We start from the raw sequence: 23,285 nt of genomic DNA, 5'->3' as shown, positions 1-23,285 counted from the left end.
CTTCCAGATGTTCAAGCTGGATTAAGAAAAGACAGAGGAACCAGAGATCAAATTGCCAACATTTTGTTGAATCATGGAGAAAGCAAGGGAGTTCCAGAAAAACCATCTACTTCTGCTTCATTGACTATGCTTAAACCTTTAACTGTGTGGATCACAGCAAACTGTGGAAAATTCTTAAAGACAAGGAAGTACCAGACCATCTTACCTGCCTCCTGAGAAATCTGTATATAGGTCAAAACACAACAGTTAAAACTGGACATAGAGCAACTGACTGATTCCAAATTGGGAAAGGAGTACGACAAGGCTGCACATTGTCACCCTGCTTATTTAACTTCTATGCAGACTACATCAGTGAAATGCCAGGCTGGATGAATCACAAGCTGGAATAAAGATTGCCAGAAGAAATATCAACAACCTCAGATATGCAGATGATACCACTCTAATGGCAGAAAGCGAAGAGGAACTAAAGAGCTTCTTGATGAAAAGAGGAGAGTGAAAAAGCTGGCTTGAAACTCAACATTCAAACAACCTTAAGATCATGGCATCCAATCCCATCACTTCACGGCAAATAGAAGGGGGGAAAAAGTGGAAGCAGTGACAGATTTTATTGGGCTCCAAAATCACCACAGACAGTGATTGTAGCCATTAAAATTAAAAGACTCTTGCTCCTTGGAAGGAAAACCATGACAAACCTAGATAGCATATTAAAAAGCAGAGGCATCACTTTGCTGACAAAAGTCTGTATGTTCTAAACTGTGGTTTTTCCAGAGTCATGTACGGATCTGAGAGTTGGACCATAAAGAAGGCTGAGCACTGAAGTATTGATTATTTCGAATTGTGGTGCTGGGAAAGACTCTTGAGAGTCCCTCGGACAGCAAGGAGATCAAACCTGTCAATCCCAAAGAAATCAACCCTGAGTATTCATCAGAATGACTGATGCTGAAGCTGAAGCTCCAATACTTTGAAGACCCTGATACTAGGAAAGATTGAAGGCAAAAGGAGAAGAAGGTGGCAGAGGATGAGATGGTTAGATAGCATCACTGACTCAATGGACATGAATTTGAGCAAACTCAGGGAGATATTGGAAGACAGAGGAGCCTGGCATGCTATAGTCCAGAAGGTTGCAAAGAGTCGAACATGACTTAGCAACTGAACAACAGTTTTTAAGCACTCGCTTACAATATAGGACTAGGTTATAAGGCTTAAGCTGGAACCCCTAATACTATGAGAACTCATGGCACTTTTCTCTCATTTATTGTTTCCTTTTTCTTTTCATCATAACCTAGTGGGTTTTTATTCTGCTTATGCCTAATTTCAGATGTGTTTACACACTTAATTTAAATAAACTTTGGTCTAATTTTTAATTTATTGGTATCTTCTGAGTAATCATTTCATATACATTAAAACCTTTGAATTTGAAATTTTTTTAATTCATGCAAAAATTCATCTAGTAAAATAATACCATATTTGGGACAGAGGAAGCAGACACTCTTCCCAAGGACTTCAGTGAATAGTGACTAATCCAATATTTTATTCTTTTCATTATTGGAGAGACTCAACAGGAGCTAAAAACTAAATCAAGTATCTTGAGTAACTCCAAGGTTCTTTGGATAGCTTTAAACACATCCCTCTCTCTGAAGATGTACAATCATGTTCAGAACATCTGCCCTTTGAGGCTCTACCTAACTTTGCTCTCTTATTTTTTGAGGGAACAACAGTTTACATAGATGCAGTCTCCCATGGGAAGCAGATAGTGTCTGAGGAGCAAGAACCCAGAGAGACAGAGACATGTTTAGTAAATGGTAGCCAGTGCTGATAACAATAGAAAAATGATTGCCTTTCAAGATTTAAGAGCATCAAGTGTTCTGGCAAATCTTCCTAGGCTATATAACCTCTAATCTAGACTGATGAAGAATGTCCTTGAAGACAACACATCATGGCAGTGGCTAAGCAGAAAACCCTGTTGAGTGAAGTATGTTTCCTGCCATCACAGGAAACACAGTCATGGAAGTGTCTTCCCTTGCCTTGTGAATTGGGAAGGTAGTGAAATCAATGAAAATTTGCAATTCTCAAAAAGTAAAGTAGGTTAATTTATATAAAGAAATTCTAAATTTACATTTTAAAGCAACATTATTTTTTAAAATTGTGCTGGTGAATTGTTTTGTATATAAACAATTTTCTGTTTCAGTGTGGTTATTAATTAACATTGACTATAATGTATTAAGTATAATACATTTCTAAAATATTTAAATTACAGAAAGAAAAAGAAAATGACTTAGGAAACTTTAAAAATTACCTGCTAAGATATTTAAAATGGCTCTCCAGCAAACATACAAAAAAAACTCAAAATGGCAAGATAAAGCCCTTTTAGATTTTTAGATTTAGAGTCCTTCTAAACTAGCTGATTAGAATGCTAGTGCATTAAATAGGGTTGTAGAATTCAAGGCTTAGATTCAGAAATTGATATATCCAAAATTACCCTTAAAAATGCCTTAGGAAGTCATATTGGAGTCTAGAGAATCATATTATATGAGTGGCTTCTGTTTCAAAGTTATGTTGTCTTTTAGAATATGTACTTTATGTTCGAATGCTAGAGTCAAACTTTGTAGAGGAGTGCTCAGATGATGATCTTACAATCAAGTGAGAAACCAGAAAATTCTTACCACTCATGTAATGCTCACTTCAGAGCATATACTCTTTGAGAATCAGGCAGAATTGTCTATACTGTTTATAGAGTAAATCGTCATTTTTTTCTTTTACTGGTGAACATATTATGGTTGAACTTGTGATAATAAACTTTATAAAGACACAATTCCACAGTATATGACTATATATTTATGTTAAAAGTTCCACCTGAATTTTTTTCTGATATCTTTGTTATTCACATAGGAAAAAAATTATGCTATACTATGTCTTTCCTTTATTCTCTACAGATAATGGATTCTGAATTAATGCATAGTATAGTCGGAAGCTATCTTAAACCTCCAGAAAGAGTGTGTGTTCCATCAGTCACTCAGAGTGATGAATCATCTCAGACTCACTACTCTGTGAACTTAGAAGTTACATCTTCTAAAATGCTTCGTAGTCCAAATAGCCAAGGTAATGCTAATAAAAAATCGTATTTAAAATTAGAGAAATTAGGAAGCATGTTATATAAAACCTTTCATTTTTATGTAGAAAATAAGATGATTATGTATTTAACTAATCTTAGTAAAATGCTAATTTTGACTCTGTTGCTTAAAGTTTCTGTAAATTTAAGTTACTTAACATTTTTATTTTGGCTTCTTTGCTATAAGATGAAGATTAATATAACCAGCTAGGCACATATTGCAGATTTATCTTTAAAATGTCATTAAAAATAGGAAAATATTCTGAAGAATAAAAGGTCAGATTTGGAGAATCCTTCTAATGAATAAGGTGGTTAGAATATTAAAGAATTAAGTTGATTTTAATCTTATTCAAGGATTAAATTCAGAAATTGCATATATCCGAAATTACCCTTGAAAATTCTTCATGAATCCAGTTCATTGGAGTAACTACAAGATACAAGTATTATAACTTTTAAAATATAAGTTTAGGAGAATCTTAAAATTTAATTAGAAAAACATTTATGATTCCAGGCATACCTGTACCATATACATTACTTTCTAAGATGCTGATAGTCATGTTTTTTAATCTTTTATAATAATGGTTGCCATTATAAATAGACTATAGCTTTGTGGACAAAGCAACTACAAGAAATATTGATCCAAATCAAACAATAATCTCTAACAAAAATCTTTCTAATTGGATATGAACTATATGAAAGTTAATCTTGAACATTTATTTATATTCCATTCATCTCTAGTTTTACAATTTGAAGTTGTAACTGAGAAGAACATATAAGATAATATTTGAAAATTGTATAACTTGAGCTTACCTGAATTATGAAGATATTAATGTATCTGAATAATAATCATAGTAGTACATGTGTATCACAGTCTTTCAAGCCTGACATCAGTTAAGCCACTAGATTGTAATTTTTTCTTGATGGAAGAAGCAATGTTCTACCTCATATGTCCTAATAATTAACATAATATCTTGGACAAAGAAACAATAAATGTTTGTGATTTGACTGAAACTGAATACATCAAGAACTGAAAAATTTTTAACTTTAAACCTAAATTTCCTTGTTAATTAGCGAACATCATATTTTAATTTTCCTTATCCATGCTCAGACTTGTATGCCTCAAATTTCCCCTCCTTTCTCCCATGCTCCCTCTCTTCCTGCCTTCTTCACCTGCTTCTTCCCTTCCTCCCACACTCCTGTCTCTCATTCTCTCCCTCTCTCTATACACACACACACACACACACATATATCTTTTTTGCATATGTTTTGAACATATTTGCTTTGTTAAATTAAAATGTGATTATTAGCTTTCTCACATCTCAAACTTAGAAAATTACTAAATATAATCATAAATATTATTTTTATAAGATGTGTTAGAATTTGTCCCTCTTTAGAATTTTAGTCATTTTTATTTTTTATAAGGAATATAAATTACTTTTTCTTTTTTACTTAAGTAACAAAAATATACTGCTCACTTTTATATGCTGCTATGATTATAAGTGCTCAAAAATTCTCACTTAAAATATCAAGACAATTTTTTCAACAGCTCTTATTTTAGCATTAAGAACTCTTCAGGAAAAGATTCATCGTTTAGAGTTAGAGAGAACACAAGCTGAAGATAACCTGAACATTCTTTCCAGAGAAGCGGCACAATATAAAAAGGCCTTGGAGAATGAAACAAGTGAGAGAAATCTGGCACACGAGGAACTGATAAAGCAGAAAAAAGGTAAGAAAATTCAATAATTCTCAGAAGGAAGAGGTTACCAAAGTTTACAACTTGAAAATAAAAAGCCCAGTCTAAGGTTTACTCAATATCTTTGTTCTTATATGTGTTCAAACCTTGTGGGCTTGTTCTCAGATATTTTGATATTTTCACTAAATGGATATAATTTTAAACTTGCCTGTATATTATCTGTTATCCCAGTTCATAAATTATTGAGATTAAAAGAAAAATTAAGTTTTTACACAAGTTGTATTTAGGAATTACAATATTTTCAAAATACCAACAAAATTCATGTATTATTCAGTTCAGTTCAGTTGCTCAGTCGTGCCCGACTCTTTGTGACCCCATGAACCACAGCACACCAGGCCTCCCTGTCCATCACCAGCTCCCGGAGTCTACCCAAACCCACGTCCATTGAGTCGGTGATGCCATCCAACCATCTCATCCTCTGTTGTCCCCTTCTCCTCCTGCCCTCAATCTTTCCCAGCATCAGGATCTTTTCCAATGAGTCAGCTTTTTGCATCAGGTGTCCAAAGTATTGGAGTTTCAGCTTCAACATCAGTCTTTCCAGTGAACACCCAGGACTGATCTCCTTTAGGATGTACTGGTTGGATCTCCTTGCAGTCCAAGGGACTCTCCAGAGTCTTCTCCAACACCACAGTTCAAAAGTATCAATTCTTCTGTGCTCAGCTTTCTTTATAGTCCAACTCTCACATCCATACATGACCACAGGAAAAACCATAGCCTTGACTAGACGAACCTTTGTTGGCAAAGTAATGTCTCTGCTTTTTAATATGCTGTATAAGTTTGACATAACTTTCCTTCCAAGGAGTAAGCGTCTTTTAATTTCATGGCTGCAACCACCATCTGTAGTGATTTTGGAGTCCAGAAAAATAAAGTCAGCCACTGTTTCCACTGTTTCCCCATCTGTTTCCCATGAAGTGATGGGACCAGATGCCTTGATCTTAGTTTTCTGAATGTTGAGCTTTAAGCCAACTGTTTCACTCTCCTCTTTCACGTTCATCAAGAGGCTCTTTAGTTCTTCTTCACTTTCTGCCATAAGGGTGGTGTCATCTGCACATCTGAGGCTATTGATATTTCTCCCAGCAGTCTTGCTTCCAGCTTGCGCTTCATCCAGTCCAGCATTTTTCATGATGTACTCTGCATATAAATTAAATAAACAGGGTGACAATATACAACCTTGACATACTCCTTTTCCTATTTGGAACCAGTCTGTTGTTCCATGTCCAGTTCTAACTGTTGCTTCCTGATCTGCATACAAATTTCTGAAGAGGCAGGTCAGGTGGTCTGGTATTCTCATCTCTTGAAGAATTTTCCACAGTTTATTGTGATCCACACAGTCAAAGGCTTTGGCATAGTCAATAAAGCAGAAATAGATGTTTTTCTGGAACTCTCTTGCTTTTTTGATAATCCAGCAGATGTTGGCAATTTAATTTCTGGTCCTTCTGCCTTTTCTAAAACCAGCTTGAACATCTGGAAGTTCACAGTTCACGTATTGTTGAAGCCTGGCTTGGAGAATTTTAAGCATTACTTTACTAGCCTGTGAGATGAGTGTAATTGGGCGATAGTTTGAGCATTCTTTGGCATTGCCTTTCTTTGGGAAAGGCAATATATTATCATATCATATACTACATATTATCATATCATATATTATATCTTATTATCATATCATATATTATATCTTATTATCATATCATATATTATTAGCCTGCAATATTATTAAAATGCTTCCTATTTTTACTAGTTTTTTAAAAATTTGAAAATACAAAGCAATACTAGTAGTTAAACAATGTAAAAATAAAACAATAAAAATAACTTAAAAGATTAATTGGAAGAAGTGGACAGGTAGGTGGTTTCTGAGGAAATTAGGAAAAGGACTTATGGACACAAGTTTTAGAGATGTAGAACATAAGTTCTATAAAGTTCACTTCAAAACTGTGGCTTTTTTTCCCCCTGTAACACTATATCACCCTCATAAACAATGTTCAAGTTTATGTTTCAACTTGAAAATAGAAGAAATGAGGAGAAAAAAGAAGTCCTGAGGTAACTGAATGAAAGTAGAATAAAGAGCCAAGGAAGATAAAGAATTAGAATGAGGTTCCTTACTTCCTACAGAATTAACTATGGGATCAGTAGTTGAGAAATAAGGAAAATGGAAATAGTAGAATGCCAATATCTGAGTTTTCTGAAAGAGAAGAAATATATTATTAGGGAAGAGACTTTCAGTCAGTCAGGTCAGTTGCTCAGTCATGTCTGACTTTTTGCGACCCCATGGACTGCAGCACGCCAGGCTACCCTCAGTTCAGTTCAGTTCAGCTGCTCAGTCGTGTCCGACTCTTGGCAACCCCATGAATCGCAGCGCGCCAGGCCTCCCTGTCCATCACCAACTCCCGGAGTTCACTCAGACTCATGTCCATCGAGTCAGTGATGACATCCAGCCATCTCATCCTTTGTCGTCCCCTTCTCCTCTTGCCCCCAATCCCTCTCAGCATCAGAGTCCTTTCCAATGAGTCAACTCTTCGCATGAGGTGGCCAAAGTACTGGAGTTTCAGCTTTAGCATCATTCCTTCCAAAGAAATCCCAGGGCTGATCTCCTTCAGAATGGACTGGTTGGATCTCCTTGCAGTCCAAGGGACTCTCAAGAGTCTTCTCCAACACCACAGTTCAAAAGCATCAATTCTTCGGTGTTCAGCCTTCACAGTCAAACTCTCACATCCATACATGACCACAGGAAAAACCATAGCCTTGACTAGACGGACCTTTGTTGGCAAAGTGATGTCTCTGCTTTTGAATATGCTATCTAGGTTGGTCATAACTTTCCTTCCAAGGAGTAAGCGTCTTTTAATTTCATGGCTGCAGTCACCATCTGCAGTGATTTTGGAGCCCCCCAAAATAAAGTCTGACACTGTTTCCACTGTTTCCCCATCTATTTCACATGAAGTGGCACCATTACCAACTCCCGGAGCTTACTCAAACTCATGTCCATAGAGTCGGTGATGCCATCCAACCATCTCATCCTCTGTCGCCCCATTCTCCTCCTGCCCTCAATCTTTCCCAGCATCAGGGTCTTTTCAGATGAGTCAGTTCTTTGCATCAGGTAGCCAAAGTATTGAAGCTTCAGCTTCAGCATCAGTCCTTCCAATGATATTCAGGATTGATTTCCTTTAGAATGGACTGGTTGGATTTCCTTGCTGTCCAGGGAACTCTCAAGAGTCTTCTCCAACACCACAGTTCAAAAGCATCAGTTCTTCAGCACTCAGCTTTCTTTATAGTCCAACTCTCACATTCATACATGACCACTGGAAAAACCATAGCTTTGGCTAGATGGACCTTTGTTGGCAAAGTAACTTCTCTGCTTTTTAATATGCCGTCTAGAATAGCCATAGCTTTTCTTCCAAGGAGTAAGCGTCTTTTAATTTCATGGCTGCAATCACCATCTGCAGTGATTTTGGAGCCCAAAAAAATAAAGTCTCTCACTGTTTCCATGTTTCCCCATCTATTTGCCATGAAGTGATGGGACCAGATGCCATGATCTTCGTTTTCTGAATGTTGAGTTTCAAGCCAATTTTATCACTTTCCTCTTTCACTTTCATCAAGGGGCTCTTTAGTTCCTCTTCACTTTCTGCCATAAGTGTGGTGTCGTCTGCATATCTGAGGTTATTGATATTTTTCCTGGCAGTCTTGCTTCCAGTTGTGCTTCATCCAGTCCAGCATTTTTCATGATGTACTCTGCATATAAGTTAAATAAACAGGGTGATCATATACAGCCTTGACATACTCCTTTTCCTATTTGGAACCAGTCTGTTGTTCCATGTCCAGTTCTAACTGTTGCTTCCTGACCTGCATACAGATTTCTGAGGAGGCAGGTCAGATGGTCTGGTATTCCCATCTCTTAAGAATTTTCCACAGTTTGTTGTGATCCACACAGTCAAAGCTTTGGCATAGTCAATAAAGCAGAAGTAGATGTTTTTCTGGAACTCTCTTGCTTTTTTGATGATCCAGTAGATGTTGGCAATTTGACCTCTGGTTCGTCTGCCTTTTCTAAATCCAGCTTGAACAACTGGAAGTACACGGTTCACGTACTTTTGAAGCCTCACTTAGAGAATTTTGAGCATTATTTTGCTAGTGTGTGAGATGAGTGCAGTTGTGCAGTATTTTGAGCATTCTTTGGCATTGCCCTTCTTTGGAATTGGAATGAAAACTGACCTTTTCCAGTCCGATGCCCCGTGCTGAGTTTTCCAAACTTGCTGGCATATTGAATACAGCACTTTCACAACATCTTTTAGAATTTGAAATAGCTCAATTCGAATTCCATCACCTCCACTAGCTTTGTTTGTGGTGATGCTGCCTAAGGCCCACTTGACCTTGCATTCCAGGATGTCTGCCTCTAGGTGTGTGATCACACCATAATGATTATCTGGGTCATGAAGATCTTTGTTGTATAGTTCTTCTGTGTATTGTTGCCACCTCTTCTTAATATCTTCTGCTTCTCTTAGGTGCTTATCATTCTGTCCTTTATTGTGCCCATCTTCGTATGAAATGTTCCCTTAGGTCCTCTATTTTCCAGATGATATTATTTCCCAGGCATAGCCAGGTTTTTGTGATCCCACAAGTCACTGAGGTCCTTCCCCTTCAGAAGTATACTTTCTGGGTCTTTATGAGTCAGTGTTAAATTAGTTATATGTAATTAATGAGATATTCACAAATTTTATGTTAATTTCGGGAGAGTCATTATTTAGAAGTAAACAAGTTTTGAACTTATGACTTTTGATTGAATTCATATAATACATGTCTTGTGATAACTCTCTGATATGATTCATTATTACTTTTTCTTTTTCATAGATATAAGTATGCAGTTAAGCTCAGCCCAGTCTCGCTGCATCCTCCTAGAGAAGCAACTAGAATATACAAAGAGAATGGTTCTCAATGTAGAACGAGAGAAGAATATGATCCTAGAACAACAGGTAACTATATTTTCTATAGTAATATAATATGTTTTTGAAGAATATTTAATGTCATGGGAAAATTGTCATATTGTAATTTAAATAGGATATAAAGCTGTATGTAGGAAATTTCCGGTTACAGTGATGCACACTAAGTCATTTGAACCAACTTTTCTATAGAGGAAACACAAACACTGGATAGAATATTAAAAAAGAAAAGAGGGAAGGGAAGGAGGGAGGAAAGAAAGGAAGAAAAGAAAATACACAGAATTGGTGGAGAGTTAACAAGGTGATGAAAGGTCACCAATTCAGAAGTATGTGTGCATAGTTAAATTCAAAGAAGTTGACCTCCAGAGTGGTTGGCTTTGGGTCCCTTCCTTTTTAGGACATTTTTTATTCCAGAAGAGTCAGTTGAAAGGCTAAATAGTACTTTTGAAAGCCTCATTATGGGCTAAAGAAGTTAAAGTTAAGAGTTCAAGATCTGCCAAGGGTAGGAACCCTGGTAAATATTCTGTGCTTTGAATGCTTTGTAATGATGAACAAAAAGGAAAACAAGATAGATTACAGCTCAGCTCTAGATTATCAGAGTAATCTAGAAAATCTTAGTCCCTGAAATTGGATTAAAGTGATCCTTAATGGCTAATGTTCCCAGGGTCCTCAAATTATTTCTATAAACCTTTCTTCTACACAGTGAGAAACTTTGCAATGAAAGATGACCAGGCAGAAGGAAATAACACTATCAAAAGAAATAGCATACTTAACAGACTATATATAAACACTCTCACAAGTTAGCTCCAGCTAGATCCTGGCTCTAGAAGATACAAACTTTAAAATAATTACACTTGATATAATCAAGGAGATAGAAAATAGGATCAAAATTTTCAACAGAACATTAGAAACCATAAAATGGCACAGCAGATTTGAGAAGGAACCAAATAAAAATTGCAATATTGTAAAAAATACAATAAATGGAATTGAGAACTTAATGGTGCATCTAACAGCAGATCAGAAGAGATAATGAGTGAATTAGAAGATGAAACCATCCAGATCAATGAAGAGACAAAACAATGGTAAGTTTAGAAAAGAGAGCAAGAGACATAAGTTAGAGTGAGGTCAAATTTATGTGTGATTGGAATTCCAAAAGGAAAAGAGAGAGAATAGGACAGAAACAATATTTGAAGATATAATGGCTGGGAAGTTAAAAAATTGACTAAAAAAATAATCACACCACAGATTTAAGAAACCCTATAAAGCCAAAGCAGCAAAAATAAAAAGAAATAAAATAAATAATAAGACAAGAATAGGGATGGACTGGGGAAGGAGGAGGGAGGGGGGTTCGGGATGGGGAACACATGTATACCTGTGGCGGATTCATTTTGATATTTGGCAAAACTAATACAGTTATGTAAAGTCTAAAAATAAAATAAAATTAAAGACAAGAATAAAATCCTAAAAGCTGCTGGGGAAAATAAAAGGGTTATGTTCAAAAGGACAACAATTAAATTGACAGCTGACTTCTCAATAGAAAATACTGAATCTGGAAGAAAACAACTGATTATAATTAAGATATTAAAAGAAAATAACTGCCAGTCTAGAGTCCAATGCCTGGTGAAAATATCCTCCAGAAATAAAGGTGAAGTGAAGACATTTTAAGACTGACCAAATCTGAGGTAGTTTGTTACTAGGAAATACATTCTAAAGGAAACACTGAAGGTATCATTCAGACAGAAGGAAGAGTATCTTAGATAGAAGGTCAGAGATGCAGGAAGGAATGAAGAACAATGAAGATGGTAAATATATAGGTAAATAAATATATAACAGCAATAATTATGTTTTATTTTATATATTTAAATATATATAAAGGATTATAATTAATGAGAATAGTAATATAAATTAGAACTGATAAATACAGTTTAAGTGTTCTAAGATCTTTGCTTTATTAAAAGCATTAATCTACCCATTAAAAATGGGTAGAAGTATCAGTCAATACTGGATTTTAATGGGCCAAGTATTTAATAGGTTTCTCAAAGAACTAGAAAAGTTGATTCTAAAATTCATATAAAAAGGAAAGGTCCAAAAGTAGCCAAGCTATTCTGAAGAAAAATAAGATGAGGTCTTGCCCTATGACATATTGATACTGTCAAAATTAGCATGATATTTGTGTGGACTGACAGAATAAAGAATTAGGGTTTAGTCAGATCCACTTATATGGAAAGTCAATATAAAACAAGGATGCCATTGCATAACATTATTGAAATGCTGGTAAATATGTGGGGGAAATTGATTATCACAATAAATATGTGACTTCAGTAAATATGTGGGGGAAATTGATTATCTATGTGAGAGAAAAAGAAAGAAATTGGATCCCTACCTCACATCATACACAAAAATAAATTCCAGATGGATTAAAGACATATGTTAACTTTGGAATTTTTAGAAGAAAACACAGAATAATGCCTTTATGACTTTGGAGTTAAGAGAGATTTCTTAAGCAAGATGCAAAAAGTACAAAGCAGTGGTAGAAAAATGGGCAAAGTTATGAAGAGGCATTTTGCAGGATAAAAGAAATCACAGTCCAGTTCAGTTCAGTTCAGTCGCTCAGTCGTGTCCAACTCTTTGCGACCCCACGAATAGCAGCACACCAGGCTTCCATGTCTTTCACCAACTCCCGAAGCTTGCTCAAACTCATGTCCATCGTGTTGGTGATGCCATCCAGCCATCTCATCCTCTGTCATCCCCTTCTCCTGCCCCCAATCTCTCCCAGCATCAAGGTCTTTTCCAGTGAGTCAACTCTTCGCATGAGGTGGCCAAAGTATTGGAGTTTCAGCTTTAACATCAGTCCTTCCAATGAACACCCAGGACTGATCTCCTCTAGGATGGACTGGTTGGATCTCCTTGCAGTCCAAGGGACTCTCAAGAGTCTTCTCCAACACTACAGTTCAAAAGCATCAATTCTTCGGTACTCAGCTCTCTTTATGGTCCAACTCTCACATACATACATGATTATTGGAAAAACCATAGTTTTGACTAGACAGACCTTTGTCGGCAAAATAAGGTCTCTGCTTTTTAATACACTGTCTAGGTTGGTCATAACTTTTCTTCCAAGGAGCAAGTGTCTTTTAATTTCATGGCTGCAGTCACCATTGCAGTGATTTTAGAGCCCAGGAAAATAAAATCTGTCAACTGTTTCCACTTTTTCCCCATCTATTTGCTGTGAAGTGATGGGACAGATGCTACTATCGTAGTGTTTTGAATGTTGCATTTTAAGCCAGCTTTTTCACTCTCTTCTTTCACTTTCATCAAGAGGCTCTTTAGTTCTTCTTTGCTTTCTGCCATAAAGGTGGTATCATTTGCATACCTAAGGTTATTGATATTTTTCCTGGAAGCCTTGAGTCCAGCTTGTGCTTCATCCAGCCTGGCATTCCACATGATGCACTCTGCATATAAGTTAAATAAGCAAGGTGACAATATACAGTAGTTCAGTGATTATTGATAAATGAGTATGCTAATGTAATCTATAGTCCTACCAAATAAAGGAACATTTTTATCACCCCAGAAATTTTCTTATATCTCTGCCAAGTTATTCCCTGCTCTCTCCCCACCTCCTAACAATGCAACTACTATTCTGATTTATTTTACTTCATATTAATTTTACCTGTCCTAGAACTTCATATAAATTGGATGATAGAAAATGTTATTTTTGTGTCTGGTTCTTTGGTTTCACATACAGTTTTTTAGATTAATCCATGTTGTTACATGCATCAGTAGTTCATTCCTTTTATTGCTGTGTAGAATTTCATTATATAGATATGCCACAATTTGGTTATCCATTTTTCATTTGATGGATATTTGACCTTTTTTCCAGTTTGGAGGTGTTGTAAGTAAAGATACTTCAAACATTCTTGTACAAACTTTTTTGTGACCATATGTTTTAATTTCTCTTAGATAAAGAGAAATTATAGTAGAATTACTGAACCACGGGGTAGGTGTATTTTTATAAGAAACTATCAAAGTATTTTCCAAAATATTTTCTTCTAAAAGCTCTTAATTTTCATTTTGTTCTATGATCCATCTGGGATTAATTTTTGTATAGTGAGAAAAAATTATTCAAGGTTAAATTTTTTCCATGTGGATGCCCAATTGTCCCAGCACCATTTGTTAAAAGATTTCTTTTCTCCCATTGAATTGATTGGGCACCTTGGTCAACAAACAGTTGACAAAGATAGATCAAGTCTGTTTCTGGAACTCAGTATTTTCTAGGGATTTTCTATATACATAATCATGTCATCTATGAATAAAAAAGTTTTATTTTTCCCTTTCCAATTTTTATGGCTTTTGTTTTTTGTACTTTCTTGCACTGGTTATTGCAGCTAGTACAGTGTTAATTAGAAATGGTAAAGACTGACATCCTTGTTTTGTTTCTGATCATTGGGAGAAAGATGCTAGTCTTTCACTAGACTATTATCTCTAGGTTTTTCGTAGTTATCCCTTATCAAATGTGGAAATTACTTTCTATTCTTAGTTTGCTGGAAACTTTTACTGTGAATGATTTTGCGATTTGCTTTTTATACATCTAGTGAAAGGGTCATATGATTTTTCTCATTTCTTCTGTTAACATGGTAAGTTACATTGTTCGATTTTCAAATGTTAACCAACATTGCATTCCTGATATAGGCCCCAATCGATCTTAATGTAGTATCGTTTTTCTATATTGCTTGATTCAGCTTGCAAAGATTTCACTTAACAATTTTCGTGACTTTGTCCTTAAGCGATCTTGGTTTGTATTTTTCTCACAATGTCTCATTTTGTTATTATGATTTTGTTTGACCTCATAAAATTAGTTGGGAAGATTCCTTCTATTTTCTGAAAGACCTTGTATAAGAATAGTTTTATTTCCTCCTTAAATGTTTGATAGAGTTCAAATTTGATAGATGCTATCTGGGACTGAAGTTTTCTTTAAATATATAGTGTTTAATTATAAGTTCAGTTTATTTATAACAGAGATTTGGCTACTCAGATTATCTGTTTTTATTGTGTCTTTAGAGATGTTCCCTCTTGTATTCCTGACACTAGTAGATTGTATTTGTGCTCTTTTTAAAACTATCAACCTACATATCACTTTATAAATTTTATAGATTTTAAAAAATAAATCTTTATAAAAACTTTTATTTTCTATTTCATTGATTTCCACTTCATCTTTATTATTTCCTTCCTTCTACTAATGTAGGATTTAATTTGCTATTTTTTCCCTAGCTTTGGATGTTGGAAACTTAGATTATTGATTTTAAAACTTTATTATTTCTTTTAAAATGTAATATATTGTGATTAAAAACTATCAAGTTCCCTCTAAACTGTGCTTTACCTGCATCCCACAGGTTTTGACATTTTGTATTTTCATTCTTTCAACCAAAAATATTTTTTAAGTTCCCTATTCCCTAGCGGTTTCTTCTTACATTTTGCTGACTTCTCTTTCTCCAGGTATTTTTCCCCTTCTCTTTTTTAGTAACTACTGTATAGGTTAAAGTTATGTATTCTTAATGTACTACAGTCTATCATGAATTAGCATTAAAATATTTCACATGTAATATAAGATCCTACTACATAATGATTCCATTTGTCCCCCTTTGTGCTACAGTTTTCATACATTTTATTTCTATGTGTGTTATGTAGCTCACAATACATTGTTTCTGTTTCTCCTTTAAATAATCAATTTTCCTTTAAAGAAAATTAAGAAATAAGAAGTAATATATATTTATCCACATTTTTACTATTTCTAGTGCTTTTTAAAGTATGCTGGGAATTCTCTTAGCATGTATTTGTCTGGAAAAGGCTTTATTTCACCACCATTGTTGAAGGATAGTTTCACTGGGTATAAAATTCTAGTTGATTTTTTTTTTCCCCCAAGATTTATTTATTTACTTTTGGCTGTGCTGGGTCTTCATTGCTGTGCACGGGCTTTCTCTAGTTGTGGAGAGTGGGGACTACTCTAGTTGTAGTTTGTGGGCTTCTCATTGCGATAACTTCTCTTGTTGCAGAGCTCAGGCTCTAGGGTGCACAGGCTTCAGTAGTTGCAGTGCATGGGCTTAGAAGTTGTGACTCTTGGGCTGTAGAGCATTGGCTTAGTGGTTGTAGTGCATGGACTTAATTGCTCCGTGACATGTGGAATCTTCCTAGACTAGGGATTGAACTCACGTCTCCTGCATTGGCAGGCAGATCCTCAACCAGTGGACCACCAGAGAAGCCTGATTTCATAGTTTCTAATGAGAATTGTTATCTTCATTCCTCTGTGCATAGTGTGTTATTTCTTAGGCTGTTTTTTCCCTTGTATCACTGGTTTTCAACCATTTGATAATATGCCCAAATGTGGTTTTCTTTGTATTCATTCTGCTTGGGTTATTTTTTGTTTGTTCATTTTAGATTCTTGAATCTGTCAGTTAATATTTTTCATCAGAATTGGAACATTTTTAGGCATTAGCGTTCAAATAATTATTCTTGTCTGACTTCTCTCTCTTCTCCTTCTGTAACTCCAATAGAATGTTAGACCACAGGTCACCAAAACTCTATTTATTTGTTGTTTCAGTTTTTTTATTTTTAATAAACTATTTTTTAGAGCAGTTTTAAGTTTATAGAAGATTTGTCAGATAATACTGAGAATTCTCATATACTTCTTGCCCCCTCACAGTTGCCCCTGTCATTAACATCTTGCATTAGTGTGGTAATAAATGCCATTACAAGACAATGCATAGGTATGCATATATATGTGTAGAGCTTCCTTGGTGGCTCAGCAATAAAGAATCTACCTGCCAGTGCAGAAGACACAAGTTCAATCCCTAGATCAGGAAGATCCCCTGGAGAAGGAAATGGCAATTCATTCCAGTATTCTTGCCTAGGAAATCTCATGGACAGAGTGGCCTGGCAGTCTTTATTACAGTCCATGGTGTCTCAGAGTTGGACACAACTTAGCAACTCAACACCAGTAAATATATATGTATAACTTTGCTTTTCTTCAAGTTCTCTGTATGCTTTAGTCCTTTGATAGCTGCTTTTCTATGTTATAGTTAGAGAGAGGGTAAGTCAATAAGTAGGTTTGATCACCTTGTGATAACACCTTGTTTATTTAATATGTTTCACTGATGATGTTTACCATAGTAGAAATGTTATATAAAGATACATAGAAGATTTTGTTCCATTGATCTAATATCTTTTTTGCACAGTTTCTTTGTTTTTGAAAAGGATTTTATTTTCTCTTTTTTTTTTTTTTTTTTTTTTTTTTTTTGGTTTCAAAGTACCTAAAGTATGTGCATGTTTGTTATGTGTTTCTTATGACAATTTATGTTGTGCTTTGAATTCTCAGAAATTGTATTATTCTTGAGCAATCGGCTTCATTTGCCAAACTTAGGTTTTGTTTTTTTCCTTTCCAGGCCCAGCTTCAAAGGGAAAAAGAACAGGATCATATGAAGCTTCATGCAAAACTTGCAAAGCTTGATGTCTTAGAAAAAGAATGTTTTAAACTTACAACAACTCAGAAAACTGCTGAGGTAAGCTTCAACTTATTTCTTTGAAGTGGTGATACCAGGAATAAATCTTTAGTGTTATGTGTAATTACCCTGTATATGAATATGCAGTAAAATTAGATTTGTAAAACTTCATTAATAGCTTTTAGTAATCCAGATATGAGTTATTGCCTATAGACCACAGCATAAATGAGTTTGCTTTTTGATGTGAAATTGTAGTTTTACCTTCTTCTGCAGTGGTAGAATATTTTCGTTTGTTAGGTGATTTACCTAAAGGATATTGAAAAGGTAGCCTTTCACCACTTGCAAGTAAGTTACGCCTATTCTAGATCCTATCCTGAAATGCCCTCTCCTTTTCCAAGTGAATCCTATCCATTTTGTAGGATTCTCCCGTTCCTGCTTCCTCTATGAAGCCTTCCTTGAGATTTTGAACACTCAGGAAGTTCTCCCTTTGAGATAGTACTGTCTTCCTATTCCAAACTATACCATGGATATACAATGAAATACTTTTGTGTATAAGGTTATACAATATATTCATGACCTGGGTCAAATCATATTGTTTCATATATATTAGTCTTATTTCCCTGGTGACTTAGATGGTTAAAAGTCTGCCTACAGTGCGATCCCTGGGTCAGGAAGATCCCCTGGAGAAGGAAATGGCAACCCACTCCAGTATTCTTACCTGGAAAATCCCATGGACAGGGGAGCATGGCAGGCTACAGTCCATGGGGTCACAAAGAGTCGGACATGACTGAGCGATTTCACTTTCGCTTTTCCCTAAGTACAGCATAGTCTTTTATTCTAAGTTGTCTATATTTTGAATGAAACATTGAGACCCAAGACTATATTGTTTGACCTTCTAGACCTTTAAAACCTCCCAAATTTTCAGTATTATGATTTTGTTAATGAACATGCATTATGCATATAAATTCTTTGCTTCTCCTTTGTCTTTCTTAAATAAAGTAGGTAAAGAATCATATGAAGAAAGCCAAGGAAAACTTAGTATCTTTTGCCATTCCTTTTTCTTACTTTCTGCTTTAATTTACCAAACTATTAAGAATCAAGACCCTGAGGGCTCTATTTGGAAAAGGAATAAAAGATATTTAGCTCTAGTTTTTGTATAATAATCCCAGTTTTTCAATTCTTCTGTAGGACAAGATTAAACATTTAGAGGAAAAACTAAAGGAAGAAGAACATCAGCGTAAGCTCTTTCAAGATAAAGCTTCTCAGGTAAACAGAACACTGTATCATCTGGCACTTTAAAATCACATATGTTTTATTATACTTTATTAACTGAAGCCTTACTCTAGACTCTAATTTATGCTTCCTAACTTATCAGTTTTGTCTTTTTTTGCTGTAATAATGAAATTTCAGTAAGTCAGCAAGTATATTCATAGACTTCCATGTATTGCCAAAGATCTTTTGGTCTTTTGAAATTCTGAGAAACATGCATATATTCTCAGTTGAAAGAACTCATGCTATCAATTATTTTCAGTTTGAGATATATAAAATAACTCATTCTGTTATAAACAGAAAATGATTGTAATTACCAGTAGACTTGGTGACTTTAACACAAAAAAATAAATTTTTGGATTTTCTTTTCTTCTTCAAAAAAACATTTTTATCTTTATTAACTGATATATGATCCCTCATTATAATGTTTCTGAAGAAAAAGAAATTTGTTAAAAGTCAAGTAATAGTAAAGGTTTTTTTTTCACTATTATAGCTTCAAACTGGACTTGAAATCAGTAGAATTTTAATGTCTTCAGTAACAAATCCAAGGCACTTCAAGGAAAAGAAGAAATCTTCAAAGGTATGCAAATACTTTATTCTTATTTGCTAGTGCTTATTTCTTCATCCTTTTAGTAATTATACCTGTGCATTTTTTTAAAAGAATTTGAAGATATTTATAATATAAGACATGAAATAATTCTATGAAATGGACCTAAAAACATAAGTCAAGTAATGATGGTTTCGGGTGTGAGGACAGAAAATTCCATAAAACCTAGGTTAAAGAAAGTAGCAGCATTTGAGCACAAAACCTAGCTCTGAGTTTGCTTGACACCCAGAGCAAAAAGGAACATATAATGGGCAATACATCTAAATTTGTGAAATAACAATAAGCATTCTAATTTTTCTAGAAAGGCAAACATATTGCTAGTACTAAACTGTTAAATAAATGTATTTTGGATACTTTTTAAAAGAAGCACTAAACAATACAATAGATATAGCACAATAGATTCTGGAAGCAGTTTTATATAATGCATGCACAATAAAAAGACAAGATATACTATTAAATTATATTGTATTATAAATTATAATATTAAATTAAATTATAGTCATTTCTCTAGAGAAATTCTTTATTTCTTTATGCTAATATCCTTTGGACTTGCCTGAAGATTGGGGAATGAGTACTTTATAGCTTTACCAATAATAATTTGTTTTGTTAAATTGACGTTTTGGATTTATTATATTAAACATTTTTATTTATAATGGTAAAGAAAATGTTAGTCCCTTTTAATCTTATGATTCTGAAATTATAGTTTTGATGACCATTATTATTATTTATTCAATATGCATGTAGTGTTTCTATGTGCCATTTGCTGTACGAACCAAGCATGCTATTTGTGAATTCTGGCCACTGCCATAGGTTCACCCTGTGGATACAATAATGGGGGAAACATTACACTTAACTTTAGCTAGTTGTTTATTCCATAAATAAGAATTCAGTAGTTTGGCTGCATTTTTCACAGATTTTTTTTTCATTGAAAGAATTTGCAAACTACAGTAATGAAGAATATTTTCCCAATGCTGTTTATATTTTTTTAGTTTATTTCCTTCCTTAAGTATGTTTTGTGTCTTATCTCCACAATAAGATTAGAAGCTACAAAGCTAAATAGAGAATCACTATAAGTAATTTATACAAGTGGAAAAATACTGATTTATTTTTGTAGTTATGTTTTATGACATCCTTTGAAGAGCTGGTGGAAAAGATTTTTTAATAAGGTACAGGGAAAAACAAAGTAAAAGAAATGAAGGAATGAAAAGGTAGCTCCTGGAAGAAAAGAACAAATAATTGACAGCAAAACCACTTTATAAAAGCAGTTAGCTTAAGTTCCAAGTTCATAGATCTGTAAGTAATAATGCTTCGTTTTAAAGGTAACAGGAGCACTAATGTTGCTGAAGGTAGTATCTGGGTTTTTTTAAGAGACCTCTGTGAGATTCCTGCTTGTCTCACTGATACTTACTCCATATCGAGTTGAATGAACTATGTCCAGGATATGGAGTAAGTGTCAGTGAGACAAGCAGAATCTCACAGAGGTCTCTTAAAAAACAAAACAAAACAAAACCCAGATACTAGTACCTTTAGGTATTAAAAGGACTTCCCTGGTGGTTCAGACAGTAAAGCATCTGTCTAGAATGCAGGAGACCGGGTTCGAGCCCTGGGTTGGGAAGATTCCCCTGGAGAAGGAAATGGCAATCCACTCCAGTACTATTGCCTGGAAAATCCCGTGGACAGAGGGGCCTGGTAGGCTACAGTCTATGGGGTCACAAAGAGTCGGACACGACTGAGCGATTTCACTTCACAGGTATTAAAAAGATAACACAGGAATTTACAGAGAAGCAGACAAAAATACAAATATAAGACAGAGTGTACTAAAAACTTAATAAAGGTATAAACAAAGTATTCTGGTGCTGTACACATAAAGAATATGTGAAATGATCACACAAGAAGTAGTAAAAGCAGACTTGGAAAATGAGTAAGTATTGATAGAGATGAGGTGAGGTGTGTTACAGTCTGAGAGTATAGTTGATTTTTACATGAAACTGTAAATAATTGTCCAGTACTAGTACCATATCATGGTGAAGGAAATGGCAACCCACTCCAGTGTTCTTGCCTGGAGAATCCCAGGGACGGGGGAGCCTAGTGGGCTGCCGTCTATAGGGTCACACAGAGTCGGACATGACTGAGGCGACTTAGCAGCAGTAGCAGCAGTACCATATGAGACTTGAAACTATAGCTTGAAGTGAGATTATGACTGATCTTCAATGCCATGTTAAGAATTTGAACTTTTGTTCTATAAATCATTGCGAACCATTGAAGGCTTATAGAGACATGATTAGAGCTATACTTCTAGATAGTTACCAACAACAGCATAAGGTGAGCTTGGAAGTAAAGAATCAGACTGTTTGAATATTGTAAGCAAGATAATGGAAGCCTGTTCTGTGAGGTTTTCATTATTCTTTTGAAAGGACAGATGTAATTATCAGTCAGAAATCTCATTCAGTATAGCAACTAAAAAAAATTACATTTCTTTTGTTCTAATTTAACTGCTTAAAATAGACTTTGATCAAACCATCATTTTCTATTACTTGAAATTATCATTCCTAAGGTACAGAGCTTGCATGATTGTCCAGGATCACCAAGAAAATCTGAGTGAATAAGAACTGACTCACAAACTTGTGATATCTCTACCTCTAAGCAATTTAATTTTTTTAATTAAAAAAATTAATGTTTATGATAGTTAAGATATCTAAATTTTCCTTTAGAATTGGGAATATTTTGTTTTCTTTTTATTATGGAATATCCTCAGCTTATTGATTATTCTCTTGCTAAAGTGTTAAATAGAGTGACCAAGTCACCCCAGTTTGCCTATGACTTTACTGGTTTTAGTACTAAAGATCCTGTATCATGGGCAGATTGAGACAATTGGTCACCCAAGTTCAATCCATCTAACAAAAATAGTGAAATCATTTACTTTTAAGAATGTAGCTTAGCAGTGTCTTTTTAAAAATTATTCACAGAGGAGTACATATTGGTTTGGCCAAAGAGTTTGTTTGGGTTTTTCCATAAAATGTTACTGAAAAACCTGAACAAACTTTTTGGCCAACCTAATATAACAAAAAATGTCTCCTTGAAGGATAATAATAACATTAACACTGGAGTACTCGCCATACAGCTTAAGAAATAGAGCATTACCAGCACTGTTAAGGCCCAGTGTGTACCTTTCTTAAATTGTATTCCCTCCATCCAAGGAGTAACCACAATTCTGATTTTGTTTTTATCATTCTCCTGGTTTTAAAAAAAAATTGCTTTGCCAAATAAGTATTTATAAGAAATATATTTGTTGGGTTTACACTTGAACTTTATATAAATGGACTTACTGTATTTGTGTTCTTCAGCAGCTTTCTTTTTCCACTCAACATTAAGTTTATGCGATTCTTCCAGTTGATGCATATATGAATGGTTCACTGCTTTTTATTGCTAAAAATTTCTTTTTCCCTTCTCCTTTCAGTGATCATTTGGTTTGTTTCTCACATTTTGTTATTATAAACAACACTGTTATGAACATTCTTGTACATGCCTCGTGGTGTAAGTGTTCAGGAGTTTCTCTGAGATACTGGGCCATAAGTGTCATGCACCTTAGCTTTATAAGATATTGTTCAAAGTGACTGGACCAGTTTATGTTCCAATCAGCAGTTACCATTGTTCCATATCCTAAACATGTGTCTTTTTTTTGTTTTTTGTTTTTCACTTTTTATTTTGAAAAATTATAGATTAGGGGTGATAAAAAAAATATAAAGGGAGGTACAGTGTATCTTTTGGAGAAGGCAATGGCAACCCACTCAGTACTCTTGCCTGGAAAATCCCATGGATGGAGGAGCTTGGTGGGCTTCAGTCCATGGGGTCGCGAAGAGTTGGACACGACTGAGTGACTTCACTTTCACTTTTCACTTTCATGCATTGGAGAAGGAAATGGCAACCCATTCTAGTGTTCTTGCCTGGAGAATCCCAGGGACAGCAGAGCCTGGTGAGCTGCCGTCCATGGGGTCTCACAGAGTTGGACATGACTGAAGGGACTTAGCAGCAGCAGCAGCAGCATATATCTTTAACAAGCTTCCCCCAATGGTAACATCTTTCATAAATATAATAAAGTCCAGGAAATTGAAATTGGTACAATACACAGAGCTTA

The 23,285-nt window shown here is 34.9% G+C and overlaps 1 protein-coding gene across 3 annotated transcripts in view; it reads left to right on the top strand.

Annotated features, from left to right (window-relative positions):
* The window catches only part of CEP57L1 (centrosomal protein 57 like 1), a 226,043-nt gene that overhangs the window by 197,285 nt on the left and 5,473 nt on the right, over nucleotides 1–23,285 (top strand). For all 3 annotated transcript variants that reach the window (XM_055535254.1, XM_055535251.1, XM_055535253.1), the window contains 6 exons: nucleotides 2,934–3,099; nucleotides 4,656–4,835; nucleotides 9,696–9,817; nucleotides 17,218–17,334; nucleotides 18,463–18,540; nucleotides 19,037–19,123. In XM_055535254.1, coding sequence (XP_055391229.1) covers nucleotides 2,937–3,099; nucleotides 4,656–4,835; nucleotides 9,696–9,817; nucleotides 17,218–17,334; nucleotides 18,463–18,540; nucleotides 19,037–19,123 — 747 coding nt within the window. In that variant the 5' untranslated portion in view covers nucleotides 2,934–2,936. The remainder of the gene's footprint in view (nucleotides 1–2,933; nucleotides 3,100–4,655; nucleotides 4,836–9,695; nucleotides 9,818–17,217; nucleotides 17,335–18,462; nucleotides 18,541–19,036; nucleotides 19,124–23,285) is intronic.

The sequence above is a fragment of the Bubalus kerabau genome, chromosome 9 (genome assembly GCF_029407905.1).
Source record: "Bubalus kerabau isolate K-KA32 ecotype Philippines breed swamp buffalo chromosome 9, PCC_UOA_SB_1v2, whole genome shotgun sequence".
Classification (NCBI taxonomy): domain Eukaryota; kingdom Metazoa; phylum Chordata; class Mammalia; order Artiodactyla; family Bovidae; genus Bubalus; species Bubalus kerabau.
This window is presented reverse-complemented; position numbering and strand designations above follow the sequence as displayed.